General features: G+C 47.8%; 1 protein-coding gene across 2 annotated transcripts; it reads right to left on the bottom strand.

Annotated features, from left to right (window-relative positions):
* Positions 1-493: 493 nt before the first annotated feature.
* On the bottom strand, positions 494-26,700 carry HAPLN3 (hyaluronan and proteoglycan link protein 3). 2 transcript variants are annotated; one of them, XM_077317571.1, is made up of 5 exons: positions 26,581-26,700; positions 10,789-10,924; positions 9,219-9,587; positions 5,070-5,372; positions 494-3,257 (listed from the first exon to the last, which is right to left on the bottom strand). In XM_077317571.1, the coding sequence occupies exons 2-5, from the start codon at positions 10,907-10,909 to the stop codon at positions 2,977-2,979; spliced, it is 1,074 nt and encodes a 357-aa protein (XP_077173686.1). In that variant the 5' UTR covers positions 10,910-10,924; positions 26,581-26,700; the 3' UTR covers positions 494-2,976. The 2 variants fall into 2 exon arrangements, with proteins under 2 accessions (XP_077173686.1, XP_077173687.1); XM_077317572.1 differs by lacking the exon at positions 26,581-26,700 and adding an exon at positions 17,579-17,597.
* Between the last annotated feature and the right edge of the window lie 282 nt (positions 26,701-26,982).

Raw genomic sequence — 26,982 nt, 5'->3', positions numbered from 1 at the left:
TTTGCAATGGCGGCATTTCCCACTGATGCAAGCAGCCTTTGCGGAATTTCACCTCCATGCATATAGGAAGAGCATTTCATTCAGTATGGAAGTTCTTCTTATGTTGCGCGGAGGTAAGCAAAACCCGTTGGTTGCTTTGGCACCCCTATGAATGCAGTTCATTCAAGGCATCTCTCTCTCTCTCTCTCTCTCTCTCTCTCTCTCTCTCTCTCTCTCTCTCTCTCTCCGTCCTGTCAATCTTTGCCCTTTCCTTCCTGTTCTCTCACCTCCTTCCTGTTCTATCACCTCTTTGATATTTCTTGCATTTCAACACTTCTTCTCTTCTGCTTCTTGCTGCCCAGAGGACTATTTCAGGACTCTTTCCAGTCCTAAAGCTTCCCAGAAAAAAAAGAGAACTCCCAACACCAATCACTTCCAAACACCATGAAAGATTTGAAGGATTTGTTGCAACAGGTTCTTCACTTGAGGAACAGATTAAAAATGAGATGACCAATATGGTTTGCAAGATTTATTTTGAAGACATCCAAGGACATACACACACCCTTTGACAGCAAAAACTAAGATCCAGGTGTCAAAGTTCACAATGGAGCACATTAACATACAAGTTTGAAAACCAAAGAGTAGCAGAATAGCAACTTACAGGGCTGCTTCCAAACAGGCCTGCTAACTCTGTGTACAACAGAGACAGCATGAGCAGGACACAGTGTTGTGCATATATTTGAGAATCCTGGCTGGCATTTCTTAAAAGAGAAGCCCATTTCTTCTCAATGCAGGACAACACTAAAAAGTACAGTCCCTGACCTGCCATCTGAAGTAGCACAGAACAGCAAGAACCTGCTCATGAAGAAGAAGAGTTGGTTCTTATATGCCACTTTTCTCTACACAAAGGAGTCTCAAAGCAGCTTATAATTGCCTTCCTTTTCCTCTCCCCAAACAGGCACCCTGTGAGGGAAATGAGGCTGAGAGAACCCTGAAGAAGAAGAGTTGGTTCTTCTATGCCGCTTTTCTCTACCCAAAGGCGTCTCAAAGCAGCCTTCTCTTTCTTCTCCCCACAACAGACACCCTAACTGTTTACGCACTGGAGATTTCATGCTGGGCTGCAGGCTGGAGTTTAAGTCGTGGCAGGTGGCCCCACCCCTTCGTGCATCCATACAGGGGAGCCTTTGGCCTGATGCACCTCATCCTCCCCCAATTTGTGCTCCTGCATGGGGCAGCGACCTTCCCAGTGCGTAAACAGTTCCTGTGAGGTGGGTGAGGCTGACAGAGCCCTGAGATTACTGAAGAAGAAGAGTTGGTTCTTCTATGCCGCTTTTCTCTATCCAAAGGAGTCTCAAAGTATCTTACAGTCGCCTTCCCTTTCCTCTCCCCACAACAGACACTCTGTGAGGTGGGTGAGGCTGAGAGAGCACTGATATCACTGCTCGGTCAGTACACCTTTATCAGTGCTGTGACGAGCCCAAGGTCCCCCAGCTGGCTGCATGTGGGGGAGTGTAGAATCGAACCCGGCTTGCCGCTCCTAAATACTACACCAAGAAGAGATCCGCTGATAACTTCAACAAAGCAATGTGGCAAGATCCTGGAATTTCATTCCACACTGTGAAAGGAAAGAGCACCATGGAATGAAAGACCCAAGCCCATTGCCTTTGCTACTGCCATGAGATGAAAATCCTACTTGTGATTTACCTACAGATGTGAAAAATGTTCAATTATCCAATGGGGAGTGTAGACAAGGCACACTATTACACACCTTCCAAGCAGCACACTGAATGCCAAATCGGTGAAGGAACCACTCCCTGAAATCTTCCCACTGGGCAGGCTCAGCTAAACAGGAGAGGCATGCTCAGAGTGAGGTATACACGCATTCATCCTTCACTTTACACACAGACAAAAAGGAAACATCTCCTCTAGGGATTGGGAGAAGAGGTGAGTTGGTAATGCTAGAAGCCCTAGGCCAGGGGTAGTCAACCTATGGTCCTCCAGATGTTCATGGACTACAATTCCCATGAGCCCCTGCCAGCATTTGGGAATTGTAGTCCATGAACATCTGGAGGACCACAGGTTGACTACCCCTGCCCTAGGCCATAGGCATGCAGAATCCACACAGCCAGGAGAATCAGCTTTTCCACAGTTCATGTTGAAATCTAGCAGAAAGAAGCATGTCCGAGGACCTGGATCGTGGAGTTCTGTGGGCAGCAACATTGTGGACCAATAGCCTCCATCGGCCTTCAAATGTTACATCTGTCTCCACTCTGAGATTCTCAAGAAACAACCAAAAAACAACCAAGAGGCAAGCAACACTTATTCCTGCAACCAAATCAGCTGCAACCACAAATCATCGGCTGCAGTATATCCCGTCCCTTCAAGGTGTTCAACCCACTTCCACAGCCATATAGTTAGCTCCTGGGTTGAGAAGACCTGAAGGAGAAATCTGCCAAGACCCATCCATTACAAGTGGCCTGAATATCCATCAACCTTCCAACTTGGAAGCTAAGCAGGGCTGCTGATGGTGAGTCCCTGGATGGGAGACCACCAAAGAAGGTCAGGGTTGCCACACCAAGGAAGCAATGGCAAACAACCTCAGCTTGTCTCTTGCCTGGGATTCCCAGCAGAGGAGGTTGCCAATGAGTCAGTTGTGAATGGGAGGCAAGTTCTTCTTGTTCACCTACTAGCCATACCTACATTTCTTTTTTAAAAGAAAACAAAGCAGCCTACCAAAGCTCAGGTTTCTCCCCTACCACAGGATCCCATGGTCAACAGAGCTGGTCAATCTCAGGATCAGCTCCAAGACAGCTACAATGCTCTCCCATTACGAAAATGCACAACAAACAAACAAACAAAAAAGACACAATTTTTTTAAAAAAACAAGCACAACATCAAAATGCCCCCCAGAGACTGGCCCTTTAAATAACTCCAGAAGGCACCAAAGGCTCAAGTCCACCCTTCACAGAAGTGCCTCTTCCCCATTCTGCTCTTCCTTTAGTTCATCTTATAACAGTAGGCTCCAAATCCCCCATGTTTGGGAAAGCCAAAGTTTCGGACTCCTGGTTCTGGTGGACCACACTTGGGCCGGGGAAAGACGATGGGGTACCGCACGCTTCCGTCAGCCAGCCAGCCAGCGTCGCAACGGTCCAACTTATGGAAGTGCCAGGCTGCATAGAGTTGGCCCACCTTGGCAATCTCAGCCTTGTCATCCTGGCACGCTTGCTTGGCTTCTTCCAGGGTGAACCCCTGTGGCTGAGAGAGGTAGTAAACCATCCCTGTTGGGCAAAGGAGAGAGCATGTTACTGGGCAGCAAAGGACACGTGCAATGCCCCTCCATGTGGGGTGGGTGGTGTAGTAGACTGGAGATCTAAGGAACTGAAGGTTCAAGTCCCCGCTCCACCAGGGTGACAGTCACACCTTCTCAGCGTAATATAGCTGTCTGCAGATCAAATGGAGGAGAGGAGAAGGATATAAGCTGATTTGGGTCTCAGTTGGGGAGAAACAACCCAACCTGAATATCCCAGGCACGCCCTTTGTACCTTGGAAGCTCACCACTGCTGGCCCTGACTAGCACTTGGAAAGGTGACCTCCAAGGAATACCAGGGTCATGAGGCAAGACGGGGAGAGGGGGCAGTGACAAATGACCTCTGAACACCTCCTGCCTGGCAGCCAGACAATCTTCAGAGCTCCTGGCTATGCAGCCAATAGATGGGATACATGGAATGTAGCAAGTCAACACCAAATTAATCCATGCAGGCTCAACACACAGTTTAATGAGGGAACCTCCTAAGAGGAGAGTGCCAATCTCCAACAGAATAACAAACAAGTCCCGGTGAATTACCCTCGTTTCGATATACTTTCCCATTGTATAGTGTAACAATCTGTCTGTGCTCTGTATTTAAACTTGTAAATGGCGATTCTAGTGGCATGAGAACACAGCCACTAGTATTTCATTTCATCCATTGGTAAGGACTGAAACCTCTTTTGGGGTCATTATTATTGGGGTCAATGCATCTCCATTATTAGTACAGACCTCTTGTAAGTGGTGTAATATTAATTTCCTTAATTTGTTTTGATGCAGATCATTACACCGATGAAGGTTGCCGAAACAAGGGTAATTCACCAGGACTTGCTTTTTATTCTGTTGGAAATGGGCACACTCATTAAAATGTTTACTGAACCTGCACTCATTTGGTGTTTATATTACACAAATGCCATGTGATCAATAGATCAATAACTAAATACGGAGCGACATACGTATTTATGTGCCATCACTGACTGCAACTGACTTTGGGTGATCCCAGCAAGATGCTTCCAAGGCAAGTGTACAGCAGGGCTGGTTCGTCACTGCCTTCCTATGCAGAGTCTTCCTTAGGGGTCTCCCATCCAAATACCACCCTGCTTCGCTTCCAAGTTCTGATGAGATCAGGCTATGCCATGCCACCGCCCCGCCCACTGGGGGGAAGCCATGGTATACATGAATCAGATACATTAGGGGCATAGTAAACCTTCTGATCTCTGGGGTGCTGCCAGAATCCCAAGAGGGGCTTCAAACAAACCAGCATTTCCAACTCAATGGAGAGAGCAATTAGGCTACGATTGGTCAGTGGTAAAAAGAAACCAGGCCAACCAAGAACACAGTGGTTAGGTACAGTCAAAATGGACACTGGCCAGAACATTATTCAAAGAAACAGTGCAAGATTGAAAAACGTGGCGACAACTGGGCCATGGGATCCTCAAAAATTGGACCCAACTGAATGGCTAACATCATCACACCACCGGTGCCAAAACCAAGTTTCTCTGTCTCTCTTTTAGCAAACATTATCCATCTGGCTCTGTTTTATGGACTCTGACCAGAGTTTTAGGAGGCAGCCCAGCTATTCTACCTGAACGTTTGCTAGCTAGGGATGCCAGGGGTTGTACCTGGGACCTTCTACATGCAAAGCAGAGGCTCTGCCAGTGAGCCACAACCCTTTGCTAGCTGGAGAACACAGGTCAGCTGTACAGAGCGGGAGCCAAAGGCCACCTTCCTCTCATATGGACATCTCTTGTCAAAATTTGCTGCTAATCAGGACATTGAGACTCACCTTTGAGATAAGAGGAGAAACAGAAAACATCATAATGATGCAGGTTCTTGTGACGCTCTCCGTAGCTCCGGATGCCAGGGGCCATCCCCCTTCCACCGCAAGGCTCCCGGGACAGAGTGATGGGGTACTGGACTGTGCCGTCTGCCAGCCACCCTGCGTTACACCAGTCCAGGCCTTCCTCCCATGACTTGAAGAGCTGCTCGAAGGATGCAATCACGGCATCCTGCTCTTCACAGGTCTTCTTGGCCTCATGGAAATTGAGCATGTAGCGGCCATGGTGAGGCTGGTAAGGGAAAACAACCCCTGTGGGATGGAAAGGGAGTGATCAGTCAGCAAGGGAGGACCCAGAAGGCACCTAGTTTGCTTTGCAGAGGGCGTGCTTCCTCTCATCCAAATCATAGAACCACAGAGCTGGAAGGGGCCAGACAGGTCACCTAGTCCAACCCCCTGCTCAATGCAAGAGCAGCCTAAAGCATCCGGGATAGGTCTCTGTCCAGACGCTGCTTGAAGACTCCTTAGGCAGTTGATTCCACTGCTGCACTATTCTGACTGGCAAACAAAATTCCTGATATCTAGCCAACATTATTCTACATGCAGTTTAAATCCATTGCTGCGGGTCCTCTCCTCTGCTGCCAACAGAAACCTTTCCCTGCCTTCCGCTAAGTGACCACCTTTCAAATAATTAAAGACAGCAATCATATCCTCCCTCAACCTCCTCTTTTCCAAGCTGAACAATCCCAAGTCCCTCAGCCTTTCCTCATTGGGCTTGGTCACCAGGCCCTGGATTATCCTCATCACTCTCCTCTGAACTTTATCTATATCCTTCTTGAAGTGAGGCCTCCAGAACTGCACCCAGGACTCCAGGTGGGGTCTCATCAATGGGACCATGTGGGACCTTGACATCTTGCGATTTTTGATGTGAGGCCTCTGTTGATACAGCCCAAGACTGCACTGGCCTTCTTCACTGCTGCATCACACTGCCTGCTCATGTTTAGCTTACAGAAAAGGAAGGGAACCTTTCTAAGGCCTTTCTGTTGATTGTTCATTGTGAACCTTTCTTTTTTTGCATTGTAATTTCATATTTAGCTTACAGTCCACAAGTGCCCCCAAGACCTCGTTCACACATTCTACAGATCGATAAGGCTCAAGGGAAACAGGTGGTTGGTGTAATTACTCTCTGGCAAGAAATCATTGAATTGATTTGATTTATTTTGTCGCCCACCTTTCTCCCCAATGGGGGTCAAAGCAGCTTACATAATCCTCCTATTTTTATGTCTTCAGCCACCCTGAGAGGTAGGTTAGGCTGAGCAAATGTGACGGGCCCAAGGTCCCACCCAATAAGCTTCCATGGGAGTAGGGATTCAAATCTGGGTCTCCTGCATCTCAATCCAACACCGACTGGCTCTCATCAGGCTCGGGAGGCTCCCCAAAGACCAGGGGGGGACATGACTGGGCTGCATTTTATTGTCAGAATGATCCTCTGAGCAGCCTCAGGGGACTGTGTAGCTCCAGATAAAGTTCCACAACAGGATCTCCAAACACATTGGGTGGGTCTAAAACAGGGGTAGTCAAACTGCGGCCCTCCAGATGTCCATGGACTACAATTCCCATGAGCCCCTGCCAGCGTTCGCTGGCAGGGGCTCATGGCCATTGTAGTCCATGGACATCTGGAGGGCTGCAGTTTGACTACCCCTGGTCTAAAACGTGAACGAGGCCCATGCACTGGGGAAGGAGGGGTGTTAAAACTACACACCCACACACATATCCTCCATTGAAATGTCTCACCTTTACTCTCCGCTTTGCCTGTCTTTCTTTCCTACTAGAGGGTGGATTACTTTTTGGGGAATACAAGGCAAGGAGTACGGTATGGTTACTCGTTAGGGCCAAACCACACAGTGGAAGAGCCAATCATGATGTTTTAACCCAGGATGCATTTTGGCCCAAAGTCACGTGGTGAACTTTGCAGGTTCGTCATGGTTTGAATCCAGGCCTCCCGGTTCTAGCCTGACTCTCTCCGCCACCTCACACTGGAACCACTGAAGAATTTGGAATCTACACTGCCGAGTCTCTTACCTCTCATAGAATCATAGAGTTGGAAGGGACCTCCTGGGTCATCTAGTCCAGCCCCCTGCACTATGCAGGACACTCACAAACCTCTCACTCATCGACTGTCACCTGCCACCCCTTTGCCTTCACAGAATCAGCCTATCTGTATTTCTGTCTCTGTACTTCATGGAAACATGTGCAGCCACTTCAAATATGATGCACTGCACTGCATATGAAGAAGCTGCAGACTCATTCAACCACTGCAGACCTCGGGATCAAGAAAATTCACCAGCAACCATTTAGGAGCTTAGTAGGCAGTTCAATCCAGAAACCTCAACTCCTTCCCTGCTGGGTATTGTCTATTCCTACATGTCCAAGGTGGAGAAAGGTCCTGATACCAAATATCCTTTCGCCAGAGCTGCCAGGGAATGAATCTCAAAGAGATCTTGATCTATTTAGTGGGGAAAGGCTTCCAGGCGCATAATCTGGAGCCATTCAGAATAATCACATGCCAAAAATATACAGACTGTGTCTTAGTCATCGGTTTCAGACAGAGGGAATGGCTGTGAACGTTGACGATGGTGTAGGCTAGTGGTGACACCTGCCGGCCAGCAAGAAGAATAGTCTTGGTCCAGGCAAAAGAGGAAACAGTGGCCTAAACATTGCTAGCTTTGAAACTAGGAATAAGTTTGCAGGTGATCACTCAAACCCTGGTTTGGCTGAACCTATGCCACTTTCCCTGCATTAATTGTAACTGGAGAGCATGGGGACAGAAAGCAAGCCAGGGTGTATTGCATTCATGCATAACCATAAGCCCTGGTTCAAGATCCTTGTTTGATGAACTCGTTTAACTAAACCACAGCTGCAGGTGGTATCTGAACACACTCATGAAGCCCCCTCAAACTGAGTCAAAGCATCCATTTATCAAGGTCAGTCTTGTCTTTTCTCTGACCAGCAGTGGCTCTCCAGGGTCCCCTTGTTCTTCCTTTTCCCCTTACAAGAAAACACAAGACTGACCCAAAAGTATAAGAGGAGGAGGAGGCATTTTCTTATATGACTCCCCTTCTCGCTGGCATCTGAGATGGGCTTGCGATGATACAGTCAGAAATCCTTTGCACCACTTGGTCTACTAGAACAGAAAGGAAAGAACTGGTTGCATTGTACACTGTCCAACTGTAGAACTTGGTCGTGGGTATAAAATCCCTGGGAATGTCAGCTTCCATTTTAAAAAGAGGAGGGAAGAGAATGTGTTGCTACTCCTGAAGGGGGCAAGGAGATGTGTCAGATGCCGCAGAATGTGGCAGTCCTGAGTTGGTGTGCAGTCAAGCTGGTACAACACACTGTGCCACTTCCAATGCCACATTTAAAACAACTACTAGCAACTCACAAAACTGAAGTCTGGCCAGCCTGCTCTTTGATGCGCTAGCTTCCTACTTGTATGCTTTAGGGCAGGGGTAGTCAAACTGCGGCCCTCCAGATGTCCATGAACTACAATTCCCAGAAGCCCCTGCCAGCATTCGCTGGCAGGGGCTTCTGGGAATTGCAGTCCATGGACATCTGGAGGGCCGCAGTTTAACTACCCCTGCTTTAGGGAAAGAAATGTAATACAGTTCATCCTGCCCCATGTATTGAGCCAGCCGAAGTTTCAAAAGAAATTCCGCCTAAACATCCGGAAGAAGTTCCTGACAGTCAGAGCGGTTCCTCAGTGGAACAGGCTTCCTCGGAGAAGCTGATTCTGTGAAGGCTCAAGTGACAGTGGATGAGCAATTGGGATGTGAGTGTCCTGCATAGTGCAGGGGGTTGGACTAAATGACCCAGGAGGTTCCTTCCAACTCTATGATTCAAGGATCCTAGTTGAACACGAAGAATATAAGCAATTTTAGCAATCACCTCAGAATCCAGAGATGGGGCTGAGGAGATTTTCCAGCTTTTAAGGGGTGGCTCATCGGGATTATTTTTGGCCCTCCCACTTCATGCATTTTATTGACTGGTAGACAAGGCTGATTTCTAAAACCTGCACACAGAGCAGAAGAGCCCAGCTTTTCTTGGTGCAGAACTGTGCAAGCCTTAAGCTCCGCTCACTGTGCCCCCCCCCCGCCTCACCTTGCAGCTCAAGATCCACAATCCCGCTTTCATCTTCCAGCCCGTCAATGACTTCGCAGCGGTACTTGCCACGATCCTGCAAGCGTAGGTCATGGATCACCAGGGACACATCTCCGGGGCTGTCCTGCTGCAGGTGCGTGCGTCCGCTGAAGTCGCCAAAGCTGCGGTGCTTCAAGCCAACGGCCACCAGCACGTCCTGGTCTTTGGTGCTGTCCTCTCGCAGCTTGGACCACTTGATGCGGATCTTCCGGGGCTGGTCCAGTTGTGGGTCATAGTGGTATTCACACGAGAGCGTGACATTGGCACCGCGATAGGTGAAAACGGGGTCACCGGGCGTTTCGACCACTAACTTTATGCCATTGAAATGAACTGGTAAGGAGAGAAAGGCAGGATGAGGCTCACCATGTATGAAGCCACCTTAGGAGCTGAATCAGACTGCCATGCTGCCCAAGATCATTCAGCAGGAAATGCAGGAGATCAGACCTGAAGCCTTCTGCATGCAAGAAGATAAAAGAAGCCATGCTGGATCAAGCCAATGACCCATCTATTCCAACACTCTGTGTCATACAGAGGCCCAAATCCAGGTGTCATCAGGAGATCCACCAGTGGGGCGATAACTCCAGAAGCCCTCCAGAGCACTGTTGCCCCCCAAGAATACAGAGCATTACTGCCTCAAAGTGTTCCCTCCGTACTTTGTCATTAATAAACACTGAGAGACCTTGGCTCTATATGTGATTAAGCACAGACATCACTGATTACCTGGTCCTTTTTAACTGGAGATGCTGCAGATTGTATCTCAGACCTTCTGTATGCCAAGCAGATGCTATACTAAGGCCCCTCCCTAACAGTTTAGCTGTCTCCCCCCCATATATCACAGCCCCAATCCCAATCTGGACTCTGTAATGCCTGAGAGTCAATTTCAGTTGGGAGCTTTCAGAGTACATCTGGGGCAGCAGGAGAAGAAACCTAAACAATGTCGGGTGTGTTAGATTCTGTCCCAATGCTCAGAATAATTGCGCACATCCGTAGTACCTAACTTTCACCTACAGAGGGCGAGGCAGCACTATTGAGTGACTGGGAAGCAAGAGGGAAAATTTGTGCAGTGAACAGAGACTGTAAATTTGGGTTTTCTTGGAAAATTTGGAAGATGTTCTAAATTCTGCAGCAAAAAAACAACAACAAATTTTGCAATCCACTGCACAAGCTGTCCCGGAATTGCTTCCGTTTGTATCATAAATACCAAAAATAAATAAAGAACAGTTGCAAAAGCCATACAAATCAGTGGACATTGCATTTGAATTTACCAACGTTTCCCCAGCTTCTGCAGGTCAACAGCATCTCCCAGGTAGTGTGCCACACTCATACCCATGGCACAATTCCTAATGTCAGAGATATACAGCCCCTGAATCTGGATAATCCACTTCAATGGGGGGGAGGGGGGGAGACCATTTTAACCAAAAATTCTCAACTCAGAAAATACCAGGAAGACTTTTGGAGAAGCACAAAACCTCTCCACCTGGCACACCCTTCCCCAAGCCTGGGGAGTATATTTTTGCTGACCCACACTTACTTTCCTCATGTCCATTTCCTTTGTCATTCATGACGTGATCGTAGTAAAAGCCATTGTAGTAAGGGAGGCCACTGAGCCTGCTGTCCATTTGCAGCAGGATCACACCCACCAAAAGGAGCATCACTTGCAGGCGATTCTGGAAAGAGGAAGCACAGAGCAGCTGTCAGCCAAAAAGAGGGGAACAAGATCAAACTGGGAAGTATGCAGGCCTTTGACCTTTCCAGATCCAGGAGCTGTTTTCAACCCCAGGGGGAAACTAATCTGCAAGCATGTGGCAGGAAGTGGAAAACAGGTCTTGCAGACCTGGTGAGGAGGGCTTTCAACTAAGTCCACTGGGGGAGCGAGATGTACGTTCAAAGCCTAGTTGGATGGCAACAATTGTAGATGGGAACACTGCGCATATGCAGGGAACGATTAACTTCCAGGAAAGATCAAAAACTAAAACCCTGGGGTACTCACATGGATTACAGTGTCTCTACACCAGGGGTAGTCAAACTGCGGCCCTCCAGATGTCCATGGACTACAATTCCCAGGAGCCCCTGCCAGCGAATGCTGGCAGGGGCTCCTGGGAATTGTAGTCCATGGACATCTGGAGGGCCGCAGTTTGACTACCCCTGCTCTACACTAATGCACAGAGTTTGGGAAACAAGCAGGAAGGACTAGAAGTCCTAATAAAGGAAGGGGACTATGATCTAATAGGCATTACAGAAACATGGTGGGATAACAATCACAACTGGAACAATAGGATTGAGGGGTACAGTTTATTTAAAAGGGATACAAATAAGGGGAGGAGAAGCACTATATGTGAAGAATACTTGTGAAGAAATACATGTGTCTGAGCATGAGAGTTAAGCTGTCTTTGAGTAAAAATAAAAGGAGTAAGATTTAATCGTGGTATTATGGTGGGGGTCTGCTATAGACCACCAGGCCAGGCAGAGGATTTGGATGAGATGCTCCTAGACCAGATTACAAATTCTCAAAGGGACGGGACCGAGTGGTCATGGGAGATTTCAATTACCCAGACTGGAAAACCAGCTCTGCAAAAAATGAAAAGTCCAATAAATTCTTGATGTCTTGCTGAAAACTTCATTTCCCAGAAAGTGGAAGGGGCAACCAGGGAGTCTGTTGTTTTAGACTTCTCACCAATAGGGAAGGAGTGGCTGATGAGGTTAAAGTTGCGGGCGTTCTTGGTGGTAGTGACCATGTGATTTTGGACTTTATGATGTTGGGGAAGAGAAAAGCTATACATAGTCACATGTACATGTTGGACACCAAGAGAGCAAATTTTAACAAACTTAAAGTTGGGTAGAATCCTATGGTCAGAAAAATTTAAGGAGAGGGAAGTCCAAGAAGGTTGGGAGTTTTTCAAAAGTGATATGGAATCATATGGCTTAATTTGGATATTATGGCACAGTTTACTAATTTGCCATAATTTGCTTTTCCCTTATATCTCCACAGCTATGATGGTTGTTCTGAGGAAGAGCGCATGCACTTGAAAGCTCACGGCTTGAATCGATCTTTGTTGGTCTATTGGACTCTATTTTTGTTGTAGGGAGAGTGTTAGAAAAGCTAAAGCTCAATATGAGCTTAGGTTAGCAAGAAATGTTAAAAACAACAAAAAAAGGATTCTTTAGTTATATTCAAAGTAAGAAAAAGAATAGGGACATGGTAGGACCATTGCAGGGACAAGAATTGAAATTATTACAGGTGATTACGAGAAGGCTGAACTGCTCAATTCCTACTTCTCCTCCGTCTTCTCTTGCAAGGGGAATCTTACTCAACATGGCAAAATCATTCCACGTGTTGAGGGAGGGGAGTTGCAGCCTAGGATCACTGTAGGGGTAGTCAATAAATACCTAGTTTCTTTAAATGAAACCAAATCTTCTGGGCCAGATAAATTGCATCCAAGGGTACTGAAAGTACTTACAGATGTAATTGCTAAGCTTCTGTCCATTATTTTTGACAGTTCTTGGAGAACAGGTGAAGTGCCAGAAGATTGGAGGCAGGCAAATGTCCCCCCCCCCATTATAGGATGGGGGAGACTTGTCTTGGCAGTACTAAGTGCAAAAAGGATCTAGGGTCTTAGTAGACCAAGTACTGAGCATGATTCAACAGTGTGACTTGGTGGCTAAAAGGGCAAATGGGATTTTGGGCTGTATCAAAAGAAGTAGAGTGTCCAGATCATGCAAGGTGGTGGTTCCGCTTTACTCTGCTCTGGTTAGACCTCACTTGTGCAGGGGATTGGACTAGATGACCCTCAAAGTCCTTCCAGCTCTATGATTCTAAGAGAAAGGAGCAAGTGATGGGTGGGCTCTCCTTAAACCTCCCTGGGCCGTAATGGGGGGCAGTATAAAAATCTTCTAAGAAAATGAATGAATGAATGAATGAATGAATGAATGAATGAATGAATGAATGAATGAATGAATGAATGAATGAATGAAAGCTATTGCACACTCAAGCCATGACTACTCCAGCAAGACAGAAACATGATAGAGAGTCCAAGAAGCCTATTTGAGAGAACAGAGAGCTTCAGGAGGAGCTAAGGGAGAAAAAGGAAATGTTCAAGAAATAGAGGGATGGACAGACTTTGCATTTGCAGGTTATTGGGCACTGTAGGTCAGCCATCAGAGAGGCCAAAGCTGGGAGTGAGCTGAGACTGGCCAGAGAAGCCCACTATAACAAGAAAAGCTTCTTCAGATGTGTGAGGAGCCAATGTAAGGTAAATGAGGCAATAGGCCCACTGTTGGGTGAAGACGGAGAATCTCTGACAGAGGACAGAGAGAGGAAGGCAGGGAAAGTTTCCTGTTGGCAGCAGATGCCCTGACCGAGCCCTGTTTCAGGTTCAATATGAAAGTGTATCAGAACTGGGTCTTAAGAACATAAGAAGAGCACTACTTAGTCAGATCAAGGTTCATCAGCCCAGCATCCTGTCCCGTACAGCAGCTAGAAAACAACAAAGGGGAGAAAAACTTAAAAGGACAACAACAAAATGCCTAACTGAAGAATGGTTAGGACCCCAAAGGCTGGTTGTCTATACTATATGAATAATAAAATTATATAAATATTTATTCTGTGCAACTTATAAAATTAGAAGATATTATAGTTCCATAGAGCCTACAAGACTGAACTCTTCCACCAGGCATGTGGTCGAGGCCGGGGTTGGAAGATCTATGGTGTGTCCCCCTCCCACTGATATTTAACATCCTAGAGGGGGCCCATGAAGCCAGTGGATATGTGAAGGCATCATCTGCAAACTTGGCCACTACACTACTCACCCTAGGTCTGGATCATTTATGAATAAAGTAAATAGTACCGGTCCTAATACAGGTCCTTGTGGGACCCCACTCCTTACTTTCCTCCAAAGCGAAAACTGTCCACTGATTCCTATCTTTGCTTCCTGTCACTTAACCAACTGCTATCCCATGATTGCTAAATTTACTCAAGAGGTACCTTGTCAAAAGTATGCAATTTCACTAGGTCATGTTGCCTACATGTTCATTCACTTGCTCAAACTCTAAAAGGCTGGTGAGGCAGGAGATCCAGTTTGGTGCCGTGGTTAGGAGTGTGGACTTCTAATCTGGCATACCGGGTTCAATTCTGCACTCTCCCACATGCAGCCAGCTGGGTGACCTTGGGCTCGCCACAGCACTGATAAAACTGTTCTGACCGAGCAGTGATATCAGGGCTCTCTCAGCCTCACCCACCTCACAGGGTGTCTGTTGTGGGGAGAGGAAAGGGAAGGCGACTGTAAGCCACTTTGAGACTCCTTCAGGTAGAGAAAAGTGGCATATAAGAACCAACTCTTCTTCTTCTTCTTCTTCCCTTTGCAGAAGCCATGCTGATTTTCCTTCAACAGGCTTTGTCCCTCTAAGTGCCTAATAATTTTATCCTTGATCACAGCTTTTACTAATTTGCCTGGGACAGATGTGAAGCTGACTAGCTTGTAATTTTCTGGGTTTCCCTGGCTGCCTTTTAAAAAATTTGTATAACTTTTGCTACTCTCCAATGTTTTGATATAAGAGCAGAATGCACAAGGAATTGCTAATTGCCACTGTGAGATGGCAGGTGAATTTCCAGGCTGGATTCTGGGGATTTTTGGTGTGTGGGGGATCTCTTGGACACAAAATTGGGGTCACTGTGGGTGGGCAGGTAGTTGTGAGTTCCTGCATTGTGCAGTGGGTTGGACTTTTGTTGTTATGTGCGAAGTCGTGTCCGACCCATCGCGACCCCATGGACAATGATCCTCCAGGCCTTCCTGTCCTCTACCATTCCCCGGAGTCCATTTAAGTTTGCACCTACTGCTTCAGTGACTCCATCCAGCCACCTCATTCTCTGTCGTCCCCTTCTTCTTTTGCCCTCGATCGCTCCCAGCATTAGGCTCTTCTCCAGGGAGTCCTTCCTTTTCATGAGGTGGCCAAAGTATTTGAGTTTCATCTTCAGGATCTGGCCTTCTAAAGAGCAGTCAGGGTTGATCTCCTCTAGGACTGACCGGTTTGTTCGCCTTGCAGTCCAAGGGACTCGCAAGAGTCTTCTCCAGCACCAGAGTTCAAAAGCCTCAATTCTTTGACGCTCGGCCTTCCTTATGGTCCAACTCTCGCAGCCATACATTGCAACTGGGAAGACCATAGCCTTGACTAAACGCACTTTTGTTGGCAGGGTGATGTCTCTGCTTTTTAGGATGCTGTCTAGATTTGCCATAGCTTTCCTCCCCAGGAGCAAGCGTCTTTTAATTTCTTTGCTGCAGTCCCCATCTGCAGTGATCTTGGAGCCCAGGAAAATAAAATCTGTCACTATCTCCATTTCTTCCCCATCTATTTGCCAGGAATTGAGCGGGCCGGATGCCATGATCTTTGTTTTCTTGATGTTGAGTTTCAAGCCAACTTTTGCACTCTCCTCCTTCACCCGCATCAACAGGCTCTTTAGTTCCTCTTCACTTTCTGCCATTATGGGTTGGATTAGATGAGTTCAATAAGAAAACTCCATTTGCAGGAAAATCCCCTTATTGGATAGAACAATGATGCTTACTACCTAGAAGTTCTGTTAAGACTTACTTCCGCTGTCCATTGCTCTGCCTCAACCTCCAAGTCCCCCCTGCTCCCCTCCCTGGTCCATTTGGGTGCAAAGATTCCAGGATGCCATCCTTCAATTAGCTGGAGAGACACAACCATCTTTCAAGGCCGCAGTAGAGATAGCGGCACCAGGCACCAGGTCAGGACAGGAAATTCCTGCACCAGCCAACTAGCCCCCTACTGCTATAATTCACACCTAGGCTTCTAAAGGTCATCAGTTATATGGACAGAGAACAGAGCAAAGCAATAAAAGAACAAATGGCAAAATCAGGCATGGTTTTGACAGCATGTGTCATCTGGACATGGAGATTTACTGGGTTTTTTAAAATTTCCTTCATCTCTTGTCACCTTAATCAGGCTCAGTTCTTCAGGCCTCCTTCCTGAAAACAGTTGCTGTGGCAAGGGTCTATGCCTCACTCTTTCCACAGTTAACCCAGAGGCAAAAAATGCATTGAGCTTCTCTGCCATTCCCCCCCCCCCTTCCTTTATTCCTTGGTCATCCAAAGGCCCTGCGGCTTCTCTGGCTGGTTTCCTTCCCCTTCTGTACTTCAGCCCCTGAAGAGTAGGAAGCAAGGCTCCAATGCAGCTGCAGAAATAGCAATTTGACTCAAAGTCCAGATATTCATGAGTTATGAACTGAGCAGGGGGTGGGACTAGATGGTCTGTGTGGCCTCTTCCCTCTCTAGGATTCTAGGAGTCTAGTTCAGCAGTGGAAGGGGCTGCCTAAGGAGGTGGGGGGCTCCCCCTCACTGGCCGTCTTCAAGCAGCGGCTGGACAGATCCTTCTCCTGGATGCTTGAGGCTGATCCTGCATTGAGCAGGGGGTGGGACTGGATGGCCTGTGTGGCCCCTTCCAACTCCTATGATTCTATGATAACACAACAGCAAAACTAAATGGGGAAGGTGCAATCAAATACGGTCCACCTGTGGAATATTCTGAGGTGCCACAGAAGGGCTACCATAATCCTGTAAGTCTGAAAAGTTCCAAATAATCTATCATTTTATTTGCAGCAATTTTCTGACCTCTGCCTGACAGGGCTGTGAGTTGGCTAAAATGGGGGAGAACCCTGGAGGTCGCTGGAGGATGGGAAGGATTTTTTAAAAACCATCCTAGGAACAAGAGAGATTGAAGTAGCTGGCTTGTGGTCCTTGGCGATTACACACTTAACTGGATCCAATTTCAAGCCCCATGTTGGCTTCCTTTTCTAATGCTGGGACTGATCTCGTTAAAAAACACAAAATTGGAATGAGCCCTCAAAGTGTCTGCAAAGGCCTCTCTGGCCAACAGGGGGAACCTGGTCTTTTGCTGATTAGCCCAGGAATTTGACTTCTTGGCCTTCTCGTTAGACAAGGTTTACAACCCCTGCTGGTAACCCTCACTGAGAAAGGAGGGAGGGCACACAGAGAGGACTTTTCTTTTGACTCCTCCAAAAAGGCATCTGGTCCTTGCTTTGCCTTGCATTCCAGATACTCACAAGGTCTGCTTCCTGCCACTGCAAGGCAAAACTGAGGACTGTAAATACACGGGGAGGGGGGGGGAGCAACAATCCATCAAGCATGGAGTCAGTGAAGTCACAGGATACAACAGGGGTAGTCAAACTGCGGCCCTCCAGAAGTCCATGGACTACAATTCCCATGAGCCCCTGCCAGCTGAATACAAGAAGGGGTCTCCAAGAGCAAAGGCACACATTTTTAAAAAATTAAAACTGAATACATGCTTACAACTGAATTTTTTCAAAGCATGAAGAGCTTGTTGATTCCCAGAGGAACTGTCACTGCCAAAATTAGTGTTCTGGGTAAGCACAGCAGAAACACATACAGGAACACAACAGGTAGCCTCTGGGGAGGGGGGTGTCTTTTGCACCATCTGCATAGGAAATGAATGAATGAATGAATGAATGAATGAATGAATGAATGAATGAATGAATGAATGAATGAATGAATGAATGAATGAATGAATGTTTCATCCATGTCCAAGCCAGAAAGAAGGGCCGAATGATTCACTTCTGGGAAAGGGCAAATGATTCAGGGACGTTCCAAGCCGTCTTCTCTGTGGTTATTCTGGTGTCACGGGAGCTTTTACTGATTTCTCGCTGCACTCCAGCACTTTTCTCACGGCATGCAAGGATGCCCCAAGACACAAGGTGCAAATGAGTAGCACAAAACAGTTTTGATACCCAAAAACACACAAATACAGAAGTGAACAAATCCTGCTTCTCATGAACCCCAAAGCAACTGCAACTCCACGCGGCAACTTCAGGTAACTTCAGTGATTTCTTAACCCAGGGGTAGTCAACCTGTGGTCCTCCAGATGTCCATGGACTACAATTCCCATGAGCCCCTGCCAGTGTTTTTGGCAGGGGCTCATGGGAATTGTAGTCCATGAATATCTGGAGGACCACAGGTTGACTACCCCTGTCTAACCAACTCAAGAAGGCTTTCGTTAAAATGTGATCTTTCCTGAGAGATACTTTGTCCTCACAATGACCCTGCGGAGTGTTACATAGTGGCTCAGAGAATGAGCTATGATTTCAGAGGCTCCCAGTTGAAATTTTGCATCTCCCATAATGCAAGAAACAGCCTCCCTCTCCAAACTGCACTACCAAGATAGTATTGGCCTACCCTACAGGGCTGTTATTTCACCGAGTATCTGGACATTACTATGAAAGTGCCAATTGGTGCTGTTATCAAACAGTAGAACAAAGTTTGAGTCCAGTGGCTCCTTCTGGACAAAATTTTATTCAAGATGTGAGCTTCTGTGTGTTCAGCACACCTCCTTGGACATAATTATTCAGCGGGTCAAGACACCCCACCGGCTGCACCACAATCTTTATGCCCAAGAAAGAATTTGAACAAAGGTCTTTCTAGCCCAAATCAAACACGCTCCAGCCACGTAGTTTAAGGTCTGCAAACAGTGTGATAAAATCAGAGCACAGATTTCTCATTTCTCTTCCATGAAAGGATCGTTTGCATTCCTTTCTGCTCAGACTTCCGTATTCGCTCAGAAAACACAACTACGTGGCTGTTATCCTCTAAAATTCTGCCAGTCCAAAGACCTTCACTTCTGACCTAAACCCAAAACTAGGGTGAAAGCAGTGGCCACAGGGACCCATAGATTATCCATTTTCTGGCCCTTTGGGCAGTATTCAGTAGAAAAGTTCTTGGGCAAAATACTGGGCCTCACTTAAATGAACCAAAGCCATGCAAAATCATTTGCACTGCTCTCCTTCCTTTCCGTGGGCTTTTTGCTCAAGAGCTTCCTAATGCATTCTGTGCTTCATTTGAGGGGCATTTAAATTGGCCCAACTTTATTCTGCCCGAAGTTTCCTTCACATTTCTGAAGCACCAGTAGATATGCTAGAAAGCATACAGAATGAGCACACCTACAGAAATGAAAAGCCACAGTTCCATTGATATAGGGCAGCTAGTAGAAACTCCATGATCTGAGGCAGTATACCTCAGCTGCTGGGGATAAGCCCATTGAGGTAGCTGACACCACCATGCCCTGCCTGTGCGCTTCTGGAGGCATTTAGTCAGAGGTTACAGAAACGCTGAATTAGACAGATTCCCTTCCCCAGCATGGAAATTCAGCTGAGTCATTTCTAGCCCTTAGCCAGGGCTGCTGATAGAGGGGAACAAAATTGGGGTGGGAGAATCCAATCAACTAGAGGGGCCTTGATGCAGTTCTGGCTGCAGCCACTAGGGGCGCAGGGATGTCTGAGCCCAGTAAAAGGCGCTCTAATATCGGCCAGACTTCCCTCCCTCCAAGATGGAAGCCAACTTGCCTAACAGATCGTGCTAAACCCATCATATAATTCAGCAATTGGGCAAGACGAGCAATCCCGGCTAGTGACTGTTACATTGTCGACCAAGGTCATTTTCTATAATAGTGTCAAGGAGTACTCGAGCTCTTGTTCCCAGAACGACATGGAAATCTATCAATATATACAAGTTACAGCACCAGTCTCTAAAGCAAGCAATTAAAAAAATAACAACAGCAACTTCCTAACACTCTGAAGGTTGCATTAGGTGGCCCAGTCCTACTTGCAGCAACGCACAGATATAGGTCTCTGAAAATCCCAGCTAGTCAACTTCCTCTCTAATTCTAAGAAAATTTATAGGTTTTCTCCTACCAGCCACACAAGGACTACGATAGAACCCTCCATTAAATTACCTCATCGCTCTAGCTCTCACCCTCCCATCAGGCAGTTCTCTGGTTCCCACATAAAGCCAATTATCCCATTTCATGCTAGGGCCCTGAAGAGGAAAAGAGGCCAGTGGGCTGCCAGGCCCATCTAGGAAAACCTGCAAGATGGAACCAACCTGCCATAAGGCATATTAACACTTGAGAGGAAGGTTTGACAAATAACCTTTTCCAACCTTTTGACTGTGGAGGAGCCCCTGAAATAATTTTTCAGGCATCGAGGAGCCCTGGAAGGCCATACCTCCCTGCCACACCCCCAGAAGCGACCGCCACCTGCGTCTTGAGGAGGACTATGGGGAGGAGAGAAAAGAGGTGGCTTTAGGTAGGAGGAGACATGTAGGTTCTGCCCCCTCCCAGGCACAGCAACCACAAGGGAACACACAACCGGGAGAGGGAGAAATGGAAGCAGCTTGTGGCTGAGTCCATTAAGGCAGGAGGGGGAAAGCCATGGACCCCCTCTGGAATGCCTGTGGACCCCCAGGGATCCCCAGGCCCCTGGTTGGGAATTCCTGGTCTAGAAGTGTCGGGATGGCCAAATGGTGGCTCTCCAGATGGTCATGGACTACAATTCCCATGAGCCCCTGCCAGAAGCACTGTAGTCCATGGACATCTGGAGAGCCGCCATTTGCCCCCCCCCCCCGGCCTTTCTCTCCTTTCTTTGCACCCTGCTCAATCAGATCTTGCAAAGTGATAGCTAGAGCGTTGCAGACAAAACAACCTTTTTCTCTTTTCCTTAATTTCTCTCCCTTGTAATTTTTCTATGTCCCTCCCCCCTCTAATGTTCACTTCTTGGTCTTAAAAGTCTTTTCATCCCAATCTTGCTTTGGGAGAGAATGTACTTAGTGGCAAACCTTTGTTAATATTATGAATGAGGGAATTATATTTCCCCATGATCTAAAAACTAGTTAAAAGTCGCTGCCTTTACATGCATGCTAATAGAAAATTAATCTGTCTTAGTGATGATACATGTGGAACAGAAGTTACAACTCCAGTTCAAGCAATGGGTTGTTAATCATTATTATACTGGGGAAAGATCTAGTAGCCCTTTGAAAAGGCTACTTTGCTACCTGACGATGCAATTTTTAAAATATCATTAAAATCAGACTCATAACAAATGCCATGCCCATTCTTTCTCCCCCACGGGGACCCAAAGCTACATTGTTCTCCAGTCTGCTACTTTATCCTCACAACAGCCTTGTGAGGTAGATCTGGCTGAGAGTGTATCACCCAGCAGCCTTCAGATTCTGGGGTTAAGGACCAGTTTCCAAACATGTATTAATATTTTCTGTGTTATGGCTGCCACAGAAGCCTTCACCCTCAGTTGCAAACAGCGCAGTGGTTTTTCTTACAGGTATTCCCTGGCCTTTCAGTTTGGGCCGCAGAACTCCCTCAGTCATCCTGAAGCTGGTGGCCAAATTTGAGCCTCCTAGCTTTATTCTCTGATGAGTTATGGCAGTCAAACTGCGGCCCTCCAGATGTCCATGGACTACAATTCCCATGAGCTCCAGCCAGCATTTGCTGCATTTGCTGGCAGGGGCTCATGGGAATTGTAGTCCATGGACATCTGGAGGGCCGCAGTCTGACTACCCCTGGGTTAAAGTGTCCAGTTAGGATCCAGGCTCAAATCCCCACTCTGCCATGGAGGCTGGCCGGATGCCCCTGGGCCAATTGTGTATTCTCAACCAAGCCTACCTCGCATGGTTGTTGTGAGGATAAAATGGAGGAGAGGAGAAGGATATAAGCTGCTTTGAGTCTCCATTGGGGAGAAAGGTGGAGTATAAATTAATGAAATAAATAAAAGGCTAATTCTTTTATTGCTACAGATTTATGGTAACAGCAAGGCACGTGATTTGTTCATTTTGTTTTGATATATGGGTTGGGTCAGGTTCTGGGGGGGGGGGGGGGGGGAGGTAGAGGAATTTTTTTGTCCATAGTGGCTCTTGTCAAGTCTGCCCTTAACTGTCCCCCATGCTTTCCACAATATCCTGTTCCAACTTCATGCCCCTTCTGTTCTGTTTGGGCTAATCGTTCTTTGAGCCTAAATCCTAGAGCTGTGAGGATAAATCAGAGGAGGTGGGGCCCACATATGCCATGCCATCCCGAGGTTCTTGGTGGGCCGGTGAGATAAAAATGTGATATACAGGAAACATATGAACCTGCATCCACCAAGCTGGCTGTAGTTCCACAGACTACAGTTTGTGCCACCCTGCCTGCTAGAAACCCCGACTGTGTGCCCCCCCACAATTTCACTCCCCTGTCTGAAATGCACTGCTCAGTTCCCAACAAGCTTCACGTATGTGGACATCTGCTTCCCCTTCCAGCAATCCTGTGTTCCCCAAGCTTCCTCTGGAAGAGCCTGTGCAGTAGTCACTGCTTCTTTCAAATTGCCAAACCATGAATGAAATTACTGTTTTCTTTCGTAATAACACTGTGATGGACGAAAATTGTACCTTACCCTTGGATTCTGCTTCCCAAGAGACAGAGGGCAGGGGTGGAGAGTTTGCACTCCACCATGGCTTTTGTTGTCACTTAGAAAATATTTTTTTACATCATTTTAAGAGGACTGGCCTAGAACCTTGGAGCTTTAGACACATTTGCCTTTGCCTTCCACCACATTGGATGCAGCCCAACCCAAAATAAGTCCCCTCGATTTCTGTGCATAAGTGTTGAGATCACATGCTTACATCTCTGTGTCTACAGAAAGTGTTTGATTTTTGGCTGGGTCTAGCCCATTGTTTCATTTTCTTTCTTTCTTCCTTCCTTTCTTTCTTTGATAGGATGATGGGAGATCCACTACCAATTTTTATTATTATTTACATTTGTATACTGCCCTCCCCTGAGGCTCAGGGCAATTCACATGGAACGTAGAGAACTATACATTGGACTCAGTTTCTGTGTCAATAAACTACAATGCAACCATGGTAACAATAACAACAAAAACAGAAGATAACAGGGTAATAATCAAACAGGTCCATGGTTTGGATTCAGATCCATGGATTCCTGGGAGGGAGGCCCAGTAGGTGTTGTTGATTCCAGCTGACTTCAACCAAATGCCTGGCGGAAGAGCTCCTTTTTGCAGGCCCTGCGGAACTGTTTTACTTCCATCAGGGCCCTGATCTCCTCCAGGAGCTCATTCCACCAGGTGGGGGCCAGGACAGAGAAGGCCCTGGCCCTGGTTGAGGTCAAGCATACTTCTTTTGGGCCAGGGATCACTAACCAGTTGGAGGTGGCAGAGCACAGGGCTCTTTTGAGGGGTGTAGACAGAAAGGCAGTCCCTTAGGTATATTGGGTCCGGACCGCATATGGCCTTGAAGGTAATTACGAAAACCTTTAGCCTGATCTGGAATTTGATGGGTATCCATTGCAATTGATGAAGGATGGGCTAGGTGTGGGACCTCCATGGTGTTATGGTGAAGATCCTGGCTGCTGTGTTTTGGACCAGCTGTAGTTTCCAGATCAAGGTAAAGGCAGGCCTGCAGAGAGCGAGTTGCAGAAGTCCAGTCTAGAGGTGACGGTCTCATGGATCGCTGTGGCTAGTAGTTTGGCTTGGCGAAGGTGGTAACATGCCAGCTGTGCTACCCTTGTGACCTGAATGTCCACTGAGAGGGAAGCATCCAGGATCACGCCCAGGTTCCTGGCGGAGTGAGTCTTTGCAGGGTTGAGCTTCAGGCAACTCTGCTTGAGCCATCTCGTCACTGCTTCCAGGCAGCTGGCCAATGCTTCTGGGTGTCAGGACAGTCATCCATCAGGAGGAAGAGCTGGGTGTCATCTGCATATTGATGACAACCTAGCTCAAACTTCCGTACCAGTTGGGCAAGAGGGCGCATAAAGATGTTGAATAAAACAGGAGAGAGGACTGCCCCTTGCGGGACTCCATAACTGAGTTGTTGGCGGCTTGATATTCTCTCTCCTATTGCGACCCTCTGTCCGCGACCCCGGAGGAAGGAGATCAGCCACTGAAGGGCCGTCCCCTGTATTCCGGCATCAGCAAGGCAGTGAGCTAGAAGCTCATGGTCAACTGTGTCGAACGCTGCTGAGAGATCTAGTAGTATCAGCAACGCCAACCTGCCTCAGTTCAGCTGGCCACGGAGGTTGTCCATCGGCACAACTAGCACTGTCTCTACCTCATGGCCAGGCCGGAAACCTGACTGAGATGGGTCTAGGACTGAAGCTTCTTCCAGGAATGCCAGTAGTTCATCCGCGACTGCCCTTTCCACCACCTTCCCCAGAAACGTTAAGTGTGAGACAGATCAATAGTTGTCGGGCTCTCACAGGTCTAAAGATGTTTATTTCAGTAGCGGGCATACCACTGCCTCCTTTAGTCCCTCCGGGACTCCTTCCATTGTGAGAGAAAGGTTGATTAGAAGTCACGATGGGCAAGGGTCTAGCGGGCGTGTGGTTGGCCTAATTTCTGAAGATTCGTTATAAAGGGGAATACAGATCCATGGGTCTTGATTACAGCAATCACATGTAGGGGATTTTCCCAAGGAGCCATTTCTGCCATCAAAGCTGCTTTCCCACCACATTTGGAGAAGAAGAAGAGTTGGTTCTTATATGCCGCTTTTCCCTACCCGAAGGAGGCTCAAAGCGGCTTACAGTCGCCTTCTCATTCCTCTCCCCACAACAGATACCCTGTGGGGTGGGTGAGGCTGAGAGAGCCCTGATATTACTGCTCAGTCAGAACAGCTTTATCAGTGCCCAAGGTCACCCAGCTGGCTGCATGTGGAGGAGCGCAGAATCGAACTCAGCATGCCAGATTAGAAGTCCGCACTCCTAACCACACCACCAAACTGGCTCTCATCAGTGTGTCAACAGGGCTTCCATACTTAAGGCTTACAGTCGGTTGTGTTTTAGAAAAGGTCGTAGAGTACCTATGCTGAATGCATTGGTCTGAAGACTGCAAGGGGAGAACCAATCTTGCCAAACTCATCCTGTTTTTGAAGACTGGAGAGACGGGGTCGTGATACAGAAAAGCAGGAAGAATAAAATAAAACTGAAGACCTAGGAGGGAAAGCTAGCAAAGCTAAAAAAAAAAAAAAAACAGAATGTTTCCATGTCTATTTTTGAGCTGCACTTCTGCTTTTCATTGTAGGAGAAGCTTTGGAGGAGACGCAAGAACACAAGAGAAAAAGATTCTCCAATATTCATGGGAAAGCTCTATGTAAAAAAGCCCCCCCCCCCACACACACACACACACACACAAATGGGACTACTTGAAACAATCAATGATTGTGAGAGGCAGGTTTAGGCTAACATTTCAGGCGACAGCCCCTGGAACTCATCTGCCAAAAACTGCAGCAGTAATTCTATGCACATTTATTTAAGAATGTCCCATAGAGTTTTGTGGGGCTAACAGTAACAACTTATGCAAAATTATGCCTGCCTAAGCCCCACTGATTTCAAACGCCTTTGGCTGCAGCCTAGCTCTGTCCAGGATTGCTCTTCACGCATGCCCAGGCTGATAGTATTACACAGATCTCAGTGACCCATGAGAGATTTATGTGTCGCTTTAAAAGCACAGGTCATCCCAAAACATGTCTCTCGACAAAGGAGCATGTCGGATCACAGAAATCGGCACCATACAAAGACTTTAACACCCTGGAGCACTAAAGCCATTCCAGATTGCGGGACGATCTCATTGTGCATTTCTCTGTTGGGATGAAAAGCAGGGAATGCTGGACCGGCCACAAGACAGATTTGGGGTCCTGCCTTAACCCCTTGATTGGAACCGGACCTGCTGCCTCTCCTGCCTTGGCTGCAGCCCGTCATCCTTGGGGTTTAAGCTGTTTTTGCACCTTCCCGTCCCTGAGATTCCAGTCTTCTTCGAAAACTGGGGCACTGGCCCATGTAGAAGTCAAACTGGTCATGGCTGAACCCGTTCCCCATCACCAGTGGAACGCGGAGCCAAACCTGCATGGAATTTCTCTGCCTGCTCTAACAACGCTTGACATGTCTTTCCTTAACACTCTTTGTGCATAAGGTCATTTATGACTGATCGTCTTGAGCAGGAGTAGTCTACCTGTGGTCCTCCAGATGTTCATGGACTACAATTCCCATGAGCCCCTGCCAGCATGAACATCTGGAGGAGCACAGGTTGACTACCCCTGGTCTTGAGTTTGTTCACATGATCCTTAAATCCAGTTATCCTGGGGGGGGGGGGGATGAGGATCCCAAAAGCTAGCTTAAAAAATGACAACACCCCATGCACTGCCCCCAGTGCGCCCTGGAATTCACTTGCCTGGCATGCATGGCGCGGGGCTCACCTGGGTGCGGGAAAAGTGGCCCCGGCATGCTTCTCTCCTCCCACCCTGTCCTCGGGAAGGGTCGGGAATCCACCTCCCCTCCCCTCTGCGCCCCCACAGTGAAAAGCAACTAGTTTCTGCCTCTGCGATCCCCCCTTCCTTTTGCAAAAGGGGACGCGTTTGCAGGAGGGCCGAATGGCCCCGCACCTGTGGCGGAAAAGCTCCTGCCCCCTTGCAGGCTGCCCCGGCTGCCCTGCCTCCCGGAAGCCTCTACTTACGAGCCAGCCGCGGTCCGGGGGAGGAAAGAGCGCGGAGAGCCGCCTGGCGCACGCTTCGCTCCCGACTGAGCGCGGAGGCCGCCCAGAAAGATGAGGGTGATGAGATGGGGGGGGGGGGGGCGAAAGGAAACTGCCGCGCGCCAAGGCCGGCCCCTCCGAGGAGCGCGCGGCCCGCCCCACCCCGCCCCGCCTGGCGCGGGGAGGGGGATGGGAGGGGGCGCGACGCCCACCCTTCCCGGGCACCCAGCGCCCACCCACGCACGCACACGCTGCCCCCAGCCTCTCTTCGTAGTCCTTGATTGGCATAAGTAGCCCAAGGCGACCAGATTGTCCCACTTTTGGAGGGACATCTGGGGCTACCTGGCAAATTGCACTTAGGTTGTATATAATATATATATTACA

Source organism: Paroedura picta, chromosome 18 (genome assembly GCF_049243985.1).
Source record: "Paroedura picta isolate Pp20150507F chromosome 18, Ppicta_v3.0, whole genome shotgun sequence".
Taxonomy (NCBI): Eukaryota; Metazoa; Chordata; class Lepidosauria; order Squamata; family Gekkonidae; genus Paroedura; species Paroedura picta.
Note: the sequence above shows the minus strand (reverse complement) of the source record. Positions and strands in the feature narration are given on the sequence as shown.